Source organism: Geospiza fortis, unplaced genomic scaffold, assembly GCF_000277835.1.
Source record: "Geospiza fortis unplaced genomic scaffold, GeoFor_1.0 scaffold75, whole genome shotgun sequence".
Taxonomy (NCBI): Eukaryota; Metazoa; Chordata; class Aves; order Passeriformes; family Thraupidae; genus Geospiza; species Geospiza fortis.
This window is the reverse complement of record NW_005054360.1, coordinates 3387008-3397388: the sequence shown is the minus strand read 5'-3', so window position 1 is coordinate 3397388 and position 10381 is coordinate 3387008. Positions and strand designations below refer to the sequence as shown.

Genomic DNA, 10381 nt, shown 5'->3' with positions numbered 1-10381 from the left:
GTGCTTGCCTGTCCCTGAGTGAGCTTTCTCTATTATGCTGGCATTTAACTGCCCCTGAGTCCCACAGAAACATATTTCCAGTGCCTGAACTGGTTCTAGGAATGGAGAAGAAATTATGCGAGAACAGAATAAGGCATGGCATTAAAAAAATAGACCTCTTTGTTTTGTACGTAATTTTTTGATATTACTCCTCATGTTCCTCCTAATCTTGGATATAAATTGTCTGATCAGTAAGTTACAGGACAGCTAAGATCTGATAACAGAAGGAGAAGGTGAAGAGAATGAGCCAGTTAAGGTGTTTTATCCCTTTGTCTTCTTTGTGGACAGATTTATTGGATTGAATAGGCAAATTTTCTCAAAATTTGCTTAACTTGACCATCACACTTCCAAGAGGTCTTCTTCCCTGACCCTGCAGGTTACTGAGATCCTTACATGGCTGAGATGCAGTATGTGTCCAGTAGGTCACTCAGCAAGCAAAGGTGGAGGTTGGAGAGTGACTTGTGTGCAGTAGGTAATAGAAGTGTTTCAGCAGTCCCTGCTCTGTTTTGGAGTGAGTTAGCCTGAAAGGTCTTGGTCTGCAGTAGGGCCTCTGAGCAATTTTGCTTTGTTTTCCTCCACTGCCCTTCTACCAGTAAATATTGCTGATGTGAGAACCTTTATCATCTCTGTGAATTTAGCAGCCAAAAGTCTTTACTTCATAAGTCTGGAATCAGGTTTCTCATGCACCAGTTTACCACCTCTTGATGACATGATGAACAACTTCTGATTTTTTCAGTTCTTAATATTTTCTTATTTGATCTTAATTGTGAATTAATGTGTTTGTGTTTCAAAATCCAATTTTGTTGGATTTTTTTGTGTGTGTTTAGAGGTTTTTTTGGACCATAAGCTGCTAGGAGGTAAAATGTGTATTAAAAAAGACAGCTCTAGAAGTTTGTATGGCCTTGATTGTGTGTCAGCTGTAATCTGTTTCAGTGTAACTGTTGTGAACCTAATGCTTCTTGACAACTGTCTGTGGAAACTGGTTCCCTTTCAGCTCTTGCACCTTAAACACTGTGAGTGCAGTGGAAAGCACTTCTGTCAGGGGTGGATGTGAGAGGATTTTGCGCAGTCATACTGATGGAAATCAGCAGTTTTGCAGAGACCAATAGATGGGCAGTGATTTGCCTTAGTTCCCAGTAATGACACAATCAGTTGTAGTTTGTTTTTGTATAGGTTTTGTTGCAGAGACAAAGATGTGATTCTGATCTGCACAGGCCTGAACTCAGTCCTGTGTGCTTTTTAGAAGTACCAGTACTTTTTAAAACTTTCTACTTGTCCACCCCACCTTTTGCTTCCCCCTGAGCAAAGACACCACTCCCTTGCTTGGGGCATTGGGAGACTTTCTGTTCTGCACACTAGCCTTGAGAGCTGCCTCTTTTGGTAATTTACATCAGCAAATGTGCCTTAAATTATTATTTCTAAGAGGTGTGAATTAAGTGGAGAAATTATTTGAGGAAACAAACAATCAAATTACAAAAAAGTGGATTTTTCGTTTATTTTTGAAGATGTACTCATTGCTACTGCAGTAACATTTTTTCAGTCGTCTTTTTAAAAGGGTAATATGCATTCTGTTGCTTTGGTTTGTTCAACTGTAATGACAGGTTATGTCGCTTAGTCTTTTAATGCTGTGTGCTGTGGTTATCTTACTTGGAATATGGTCTCCAGAGTGTACTGCAGAGTAGATATTTTGTCAAAGAAACCTCTGTGTTCTCTCTAAGTGCCAGTTTTCTTTTAGAAACTGCAACTAATTTAAAATCTCACAGTCATGTTGCCAAAATTTTAAGAAGTATTACCAAAATGTGAAAGAAGGCAAATGCTGCTTGCTTGCAGTTGCTGTGCTTCTGCTTGTTTCTGCTTGCAGGCAGGAGTGCCTGCTGGTAGTCAGGTTGAGCCACAATCACAGTATCCTTTCTTTTGTGTTCTAATTATTGTAATTCAGATTTTTGAACGTACTGTGCTAGAAATGCATAAAACATGGAAATACTGAACTTATGACAAAGAATTAGCCCAATATCCTTGCATTATCATTTGAGAGAGGTCCTACTGCCCACCACAAAGCAGCACTGACCACGAGTTCTGGTTCCTTCAGTCTGTAATGAGTGCTGCTCTGCTGTGCTTTGATTTCCCTCGTGCCTTTGTTGCTGTCAGCTTGCTTTAGATTGTCCTTTCACTCTTTGATGTTTTGGAGCATGTATGGTGATACTAGTGTGCAGTAAGTGTGGACACAAGGGATATTTTGCTGTCCTAAACTTAATAGGAAGGAAGATCACAGAATGACAGATAGTGCCAGTGCATAATTTTGCTTCTGCAATTGCATCATACTTTGTTACATTCTGCATACTCAGAAAGAGTTGCTGTTTTGGTGGGCTTTTCCTGTAGACTCTATTAATTAGAGGAAACCTAAGGGAGGAAAGTGGTTATCAATCTTTTGGTTATTTAAACAACTAACAGTGTAATCTGGTATGTATTGGTGTTTTAACTGTCCAGGTAATTTTCTGCACAGGAATATAGTGTTGAGAATAAGGTGCAGTTCATAGAATAATGGAATATCCAGAGTTGGAAGGGACCCACAAGGATCATCAAATCCAGCTCCTGACCCTGCACTGTACAAGCCCAACAGTCACTCCATGTGCCCAAGAGTGTTGTCCAAACACTTCTCAAACTCTGTCAGGCTGGTTCTGTGACCACTTCCCTGGGGAGCCTGTTCTGGCTGAAGAACCTTTTCCTAATAATCCAAGCTGAACCTCTCTTGACACAGCTTCTAGCTGTTCCTGAGGTCCTGTCACTTGTCACCAGAGAAAAGAGGTCAGTGCCTGCCCCTTGGTTCATGTTTCTGCCTGAGTGGTGCAAAGAGTGGTGAAGCTGTGCCTTTCCTAAGACACCCTCTCTCTCTGAGCTGAGTGCTCCCACTGCATCCCTTTTCTGTTGGGATTATCAGACCACTTGGTGAGCCAGTGTAGGATGCTAACCTGATGGAAAACTAACTTGGGCACTTAGAAAGGTGAGCAGATTTTTAGGGTTTTCTTGTATAAACTCTTTAATCTATAACAGAAATTTGGCCGAGCATTAGTAAAAAGTAAAAGGAATGAAGTTTGAAGAACAGTACCATTGTTCTGAAATTACTGCATCAAATTAGCATTACAGCACTCCTAAAATTGTAATTACAATAGCAATCTATGTCAGGCAGAGAAAGTAACTGAAAATGAAAGGTTGTCTGGATATAAGCACAGTTAATAGGTTGAAAATAGTGAAATGTATAAGTGCAAAGCAGTTTCAGGGAGAATAAACTCCCTTCAATAAGTACATGTTGTGAAATGGTAAGTGTGAAAGATCTAAGGGAAGCAAGCTGGGATAGAAAGGGAATAAATTTTGAAGCAGCCTGCTGTGTGGTGTTAAGCAGTTCAGTCTGAGTGTTTTTGTAAAACAAATGCAGGTATTTCAATGCTGTTTCAATCAGAAGGGCACATTAAGAAAGAAAGTGGAAACTTGTTAATAGGAACAAAAATATGTGAACAATTCATATTTACATGAAAGGTATATCTTGAAAGAAGGAACAAGGTGAGATCCATCTAGCAATGAAGGTGTAGAATAAGATGAGAATATTCTGTGAATCTTTCTAATAAGACGTTTTTCTTGATTGTGCTTGATACTTGAGATGGTTGAAATGTTTCCTTAGTGGGGGGCTTTTGTCTTTGGTATTCATTTTAAAAAGACTTTTTAAATTTAGTGAAGCAGTTAAGCCAGTGTAATGGGTAACTGCTGCCAAAGGGGATCATCTTTCTCTCTTCTGCATTTCCCCACTGCTTTGCATACACACATCCTGACAGTTCAGGGAGCCAATTTTTCAGATGACTAATTGTTTCTAATTGTTTTCAGGGGAAATAACAGGAACAGTGATGGCTTTTTGTGGAATTGGTTCCCATAGCTGTCATCATAGATTCAGTTTGACATAAGGCTGTGGTACTATGGAGGATGACAGCAAGGGGCACAAGACTGAACCTTGTGGTGGTGACTGTTAGATAAGTTTTATTCTAATGTGACAAATTATAGTCTTAGAGCTTGACTAGCCCATCTAAAATTCATGCCAGGAATTTAAAGAAACAGTCTGGAATAATTTTACAGCTGTTTGAGAACTTCAGAGGGGCAGATGATCTCTGAGGACAGAGAAAAGGCACTAAACCATGCTTTAAAACAAACAAACAAAAAACCCCATAAAATCCCTCAAAAATTCCATCCCAAAATCTCATAACAGTCAACAGACTTTTGAAAAGGTGGAAGCTAGAGGGTTACAAACAAGTGATCTTACCCACAGTTCCTGGAGGAATATTGATAATGTAAATTATTTGGCCCTCGTGATGACCTGGAAGATACTAATCTCTATGGACACCTAATAAGAGATTTTCAAGAACAAACCCCCAGTTAACCCAGTTGAACTTCATTTTGTGGCAGGGCACAGTCCCTAATGGATAGTGGTATAAAAAAGGCTTTTTGATACTGCTTTGTTATGCAGTGAATGGAAGCAGTTGTGTAGTAGAAATAAATCTGCTTGGAAAACTATATCTGGAAATAGATGGACAAAATGAAAACATTGTTGAATTTCCCAGGTGATCTGTCTTTAAATGCCAGGTGATGTTTTCAGGGATGACTGGGACTACAGTATCTACATAGAAATCTTCCTGTAACATGAAGAGCAGACAGAAAGTTTGATTAGGATTTGAATTTAAAATCATTCTGACAAATTAATGAAACCACTGCATTTTAAAATGGAAGCCTATGGATTCAAATGAATGAGGTGCTGCATCTTGGAGTAATCAGCTGTGCAATCACAGTGGAGAATGACTGAAGAATAGAAACTGTAAACTGTAGTGTGTTAGTTAATAGTAAATATTTAGCATGCTTTCTCATGCTTTTAGCATGTTAAAAATTACTGCTTTTGAAATTAACAATTGTACCTGATTTATATATATTACTGTTGTGGTCTAGCATAGCTTGGTTTTTAGTTAAAGAGAAAATCCATCGGTTACAGAAGTGATTCTCTCTGAGGACTGCTAGCAGCTTCCTCCAGACTCAACAAAACCAGTCAACTGGCTAGTTTTGAATGTTGAATATTAAACCCCTTAAGAAAGGTGAACGTGCCTCTGTGAAATCACGCTTAAAAATGAACAAACCCCGGGAAAAATTCTCCTGTTTCTGGCCTTTGAACAGGTAACTGGATGCTGGCTCAGCCTGCGGTGCAGTTCGGCTGAGATTCTGCTGCTGCTGAGCTCTAACCAGGGCTGGCAGGCCAGGCGAGGCCGGCCCTGCTCGGGATGGCCGGGCCAGGCCAGGCTCTGCTCAGGCTGGCTGGGCCAGGCCAGGCCCTGCTCGGGATGACCAGGCCATGCTGCCGGTGCCCCAGGAAAGCCCTGTGGCTGGGAGCAGAGGTGGCCCTGCAGCTCCATGGCTGGAACTGAGCGCAGCAGGACCGCAAAAGAGCCCTGCAGCTGAGCCCTGCACTCTTCAGCTGCCTGACAGAGATTACATGGCTGTCCACCAGCCCCAGCAAGATACCAACTCTATCAGTGCATGGATGAAACTTGCAGACATCAGTCTCAGTCCTCTCTCAAGTGAGAGAAAAGGAAAGGGTGAAGACATGTAAAGAAAACAACACGGAGACGCTGAAGCCTGTGAAGGAGGAGTCAAATCGCAGATGGGAGGAGAATGAGGAGATGCCTTAGTCTTGGGCTGAAATTCTTTTGTAAGGCTATAGTAAAGATATAATTGAAACATCAGACTCTTTTTTGCTTTTTCCCTGTAACTCCTGGAATGCCCTGGGGGGATGTGGCATTCTAACCTCAGCCATGAGCAGAGGCACCAGTGTTGAAGCAAGCAGATGTTGAAGTAGCTGTGATCCAGTGAGGAGCTGGAACAGAGAGAAATGAGAGAGATGAGAAACCTTGCCCCAGGGATAGAATCACTGAATATTCTGAGTTGGAACCACAACCTTGTTGGACCCACAAGGGTCATCGAGTCCAACTCTTCAGTGAATGGTCCATTTGGGGATGCGTCCCACAACCTTGGCACTATCAGCATGCTGCTCTAACCAACCGAGCTAGTGTCCCCTTTGTTGAAAACCTCTGTTACTAGAGATAATAGAAGAGAACTTTTGTTTCTATATTAGAACAGCTCATCCTTAAAGTTGCACCCCAATAAGCTGAGATGACCCATGGTAGTAGTAGTTGTGGGAATTCTACCAAACCATGGGAGGAACTTCGCCATGCAGGTTTCCGGGTGGCTGCTATTTGTGAAAATTAAAACATGAGAGAACTGTGTGTTGTGGAAAAGTCTCCATGGCATGGCAGGAGAGACTCCTCTCCCTAAGTGAACTGAAGAAAGATTATTTTAAAAGTGGTAAACTGACTGAAAATACCAAATTTTGAACCTTTTTGTTGTCAGTGGTAAAGGAGGGAGAGCTGGGGGGAGAAGTGTTCTGAAGGTCTATCCTGATTCGTGTTATTCTTTAGTTCTGTTAATAAAGTTTTCTTTATACTCTTTATACAAAATTTTGAGCTTGCTTTTGCCCATCTCCTAATTCTTATCTCACAGCATAAAATGAGTAAATAATTCTAGTGAATGCCCTGGTATTGGGCCAGCACTCAACCCACCTCAATTACCAGGAATGAGAGAGATGTGCTGAGCCACCAGCTGAGATACTGAAGTTTGGGGCAAAGTTGCTCTTTTGGGTTTGTCCAAGTAAGTGAAAACTTTAATGCATGGAAGCGTAAGGGGAAGTTGCCTTGTCTGCTTAGTTTCTTCTGTTTAATGGAGTGTCTTTTGAGGTGAATTGAAATTGATATGAACAATTAACAAGCAGGGTTGCTTTTTTCAGTGGGAGAAATTTCATCCAGTTGCTTTTTATAATATGTGGCACTGCTAAGACTCTGCTCACAAATTTTTGTAATTGGGATGAAAGGAAAAACCGCGATTTGTGCTTTTGTTTTAAGAATACTGTTAAGATTTCTTTAAATACAGGTAACTTTAACCTGTTAGTACAGAACTATAGGCTACTGGTACTTACTAGTTGTGTCCATGTCAGAGGTGGATCAGAGAAATTGGAATCTTAATTTAGTGTATGACATCCTTTTTTTCTCTGAAATAAAGCAGTTTTTTGGTGTTTAGAAACACAAGCTGGGATAAAGACACCATGAACCCTTAATATTATTATAAAACCAGTAAGTGTTTGCTTAACTAAATGAACATTGGCTATTATTATCTATTTGATGCAGAATCCTACTGGCTATATGAAGATAAAGCTTAGGTCCCTGTTAGGCAATAAGTTGTAGCTGTGTAATCCTGAAGAATTATTACAGTTTACAAAATATTGAGGTGTCTGACAGCAGTAGTTCAGTAAAAGGTAGAAAATAACTTAGTTTGTCCGTACCCAGGAAGGAATGCTGCCACACCTCCTGGGTGATGTGTATGTCTGGACTTAACAAATGCTGCAGGTCAAAACCAGTGCAGTGAGTTCTGCTTGCAGCTCTGCTATGCCTTGTTCTCATGATTGGTCCTTTCCATGAAGAAGCTTTTTAACTAGGGGACAGATGTGAGATAATGTCTGTAGCTTGTGTGAAGATAGGCTCAAATCCTGTGAATTCTTTCAGCAGAATTACATGTTAGAACCCAGTTGAATTTCAGGCTGTGTCAACCTTGCAGTTTACAATAAAGCCTATTTTATAACCTTCTTGATTATTTATCTTTTTATAAAGTTTAGACAGAAGATCTTAGTTGCTCTTCTTGTACCAAAGTACTTAAATTGAAGTCAGACAGCCAAAGATAAGATCATATGGATAAACATCACACATTCAGTGTTGAAACCAACTATCTACTGCTGCCCTTTTGCTGCAGTTCCTGCTTTCGAGTATTTCAGTGTTTCGAGTATTTCGCAGCATCTCACTGAGAGATGTGTTGGCATAACTATTGTAGCACTGGTTTACTGAGCACCTGGGGAGGAACAGAATAGAAACTTAGGAAACCAACACTGCTAATAAGGAAAAAAATACCTTGTTGTATTGTTGGTAAGCCACCTAAAGACATGCGCACATCCGTGTGGTTTCTGTTAGTAACTGTATGAACCCTGTTGATACTGCTTGCTCTCTTGACAGAACTATGGGGAGAATGGATTGCATTTTTACTGTTTTTTGATGGATTAGGAGAAGGAAAGGGAGGATAATGAGAAGCATTGCAATAAATGAGAACGTCTTTAGGAGTTATTCGCTGGGTAGAAATCATTGCTGTTCATTGGCAATGATGGCAAAGCCGCCTCTGTGGTTTTCTGGCATTACTGGCAATAAATGGCCAAGGCAACTACAGAATAGTACTGTCGTCAATATCTGTCTGCAACTACTTGTTATACTCTATGTCTAATCAGTCTTAAGCGTCTCTCTTGATGGATTAGCAGACGGTTTGCGTGTCTCGGTGTGCCAGGAGCGCCGGCAGGCCTGGGGGAGTCGGGAAGCTGCGGGGTGTGAGGGGTGTGCAGGGGGACAGCGCCACCTGCCGGGGAACCTCCAGCCCGGGCAGCGTCCACTCTTCAGCTCAGGGCTTTGCAGAGAGCATTTGCAGAGGAATACCTCCTTCAACCTGAGCGAGGCTGAGTTCTGGAAATGTTTTCTCAGGTTTTCATTTCACTTTATTTTTTTTTTAATAGGAACATCATTTGCAGCGGGCTATCTCAGCACAACAAGTCTATGGAGAGAAGAGGGATAACATGGTTATACCGGTTCCAGAAGCAGAAAGTAATATTGCATACTATGAATCTATATATCCTGGAGAATTTAAAATGCCAAAGCAGCTGATTCACATACAGCGTAAGTAAAGTAACTCATTCATTGAAGTCTGCATTGGATCTGCTTTCTCTAGGCAGCAGCTGACAGAAGGAGAGGATACAGTTTTGAGCTGTGCCAAGGGAAATAATAGGTTGGATGTTAGGAAAAAGTTTTTTACAGAAAGAGTGATAAAGTAGTAGAATTTTCTGCCCAGGGAGGTGGTGGAGTCACAATCCCTAGATGTGTTTAAAAAAAGATTGGATGTGGTACTTGGTGCCATGGTTTAGTTGAGGTGTTAGGGCTTGGGTTGGACTCCATCTTGAAGGTCTCTTCCAACTTTGTGATTCTGTGAGAATTTAATTTTACTAGTAGTTAAGACATTATTCATAAACGTCTGAGCTCCCATCAAGACTGATTTCTGAGAATTTATTTTTCAACATGTTGAAAAAATTCTACTTGATAAAGAAATATGTTTAATTCTTGTTCAGTAGTAACAGTTCAGAGGGAAATTTAGATTTGTTAGCAAGCACAGATACAAGTTTACTTAAAGAGGAAAATACATAATGCATACCTAAGAAACAGTATACCTGTCCCTTAAGCATCTCCAGGATGAAATGGCTGTTGAGTGGATTGGGGAGCCAACCAGAAATGACAATAGCAGTAGAAGTATTTCTATTTGCCTATGATTGGTGGAAGTATTCTATGTCTAAAAGCAGATGAGGGATGGCTTGCAAATTTGTTGTGGTTTTGTTGGAAGATAGCAGCTCTTTGCTATGGATATGACCCTTCATGTGAGCACCACATTCCTTTAGATACCTTTGGAAAAATTATGAAAAATACAGTCTGTTGCAGAATTCTGTTGTATGGTGTAATAAGCAGAATTGGAAAAGTAGTATCTGTGCTATGTGAACATATCTCATGCCTAATTAACTTTGGTTAAATGCTAGACTTGTATGTCATTCTGATCCTCAGTAATTGCTTAAAATATTTGAATTGTAGAATAGTGTGCGTTGGAAGGGACCTTTAAAGCTCACCTAGGTCTAAGCTCCCTGCAATGAGGGGGGTTCAGCTTTATCAAGTTGCTCAGAGCCAGCCTAACTGTGAATGTTCCCAGGTATGGGCATCTACCAGTTTTCAGGGAACCTGTGTTTCACCACCCTCATTGTAAAAAAGTTCTTCCTTCATACTAGCAGTCTTCCATGCTGATATTAAGGTTGTACTTCTCATTCTTATTTTCCTTATCTGGCTGTTCTAACAGCCAGAATTGTCAGTTTTAAGCTGCACTGTATTCTACCTATTTCTTTATTAAAAATGGATATGTGTTTTCACATGTGCACTTGGAAAGAAATTTGTGTCTCTTACCAGCCAGAGCAATTTGAATGAGGCATGAGAACTAGGGAGTCACATTTCAAATGCAGTGATGCATTTTCATAGGATACCATGGCAAACAGTTGTTTGCATTCGGCAAGACATTACTTGTATTTGGAGATCCTTTGCTACATAGGGTAGATCATGCTGGGCCAGTGTATCTGACTCAT

General features: G+C 40.6%; 1 protein-coding gene across 5 annotated transcripts in view; it reads left to right on the top strand.

Annotated features, from left to right (window-relative positions):
• Nucleotides 1-10381, top strand: part of EPC1 (enhancer of polycomb homolog 1) — a 64297-nt gene that overhangs the window by 32067 nt on the left and 21849 nt on the right. For all 5 annotated transcript variants that reach the window (XM_031059341.1, XM_031059343.1, XM_031059344.1 and 2 more), the window contains one exon: nucleotides 8726-8885. In XM_031059341.1, the coding sequence (XP_030915201.1) occupies nucleotides 8786-8885 (100 nt within the window). In that variant the 5' untranslated portion in view covers nucleotides 8726-8785. The remainder of the gene's footprint in view (nucleotides 1-8725; nucleotides 8886-10381) is intronic.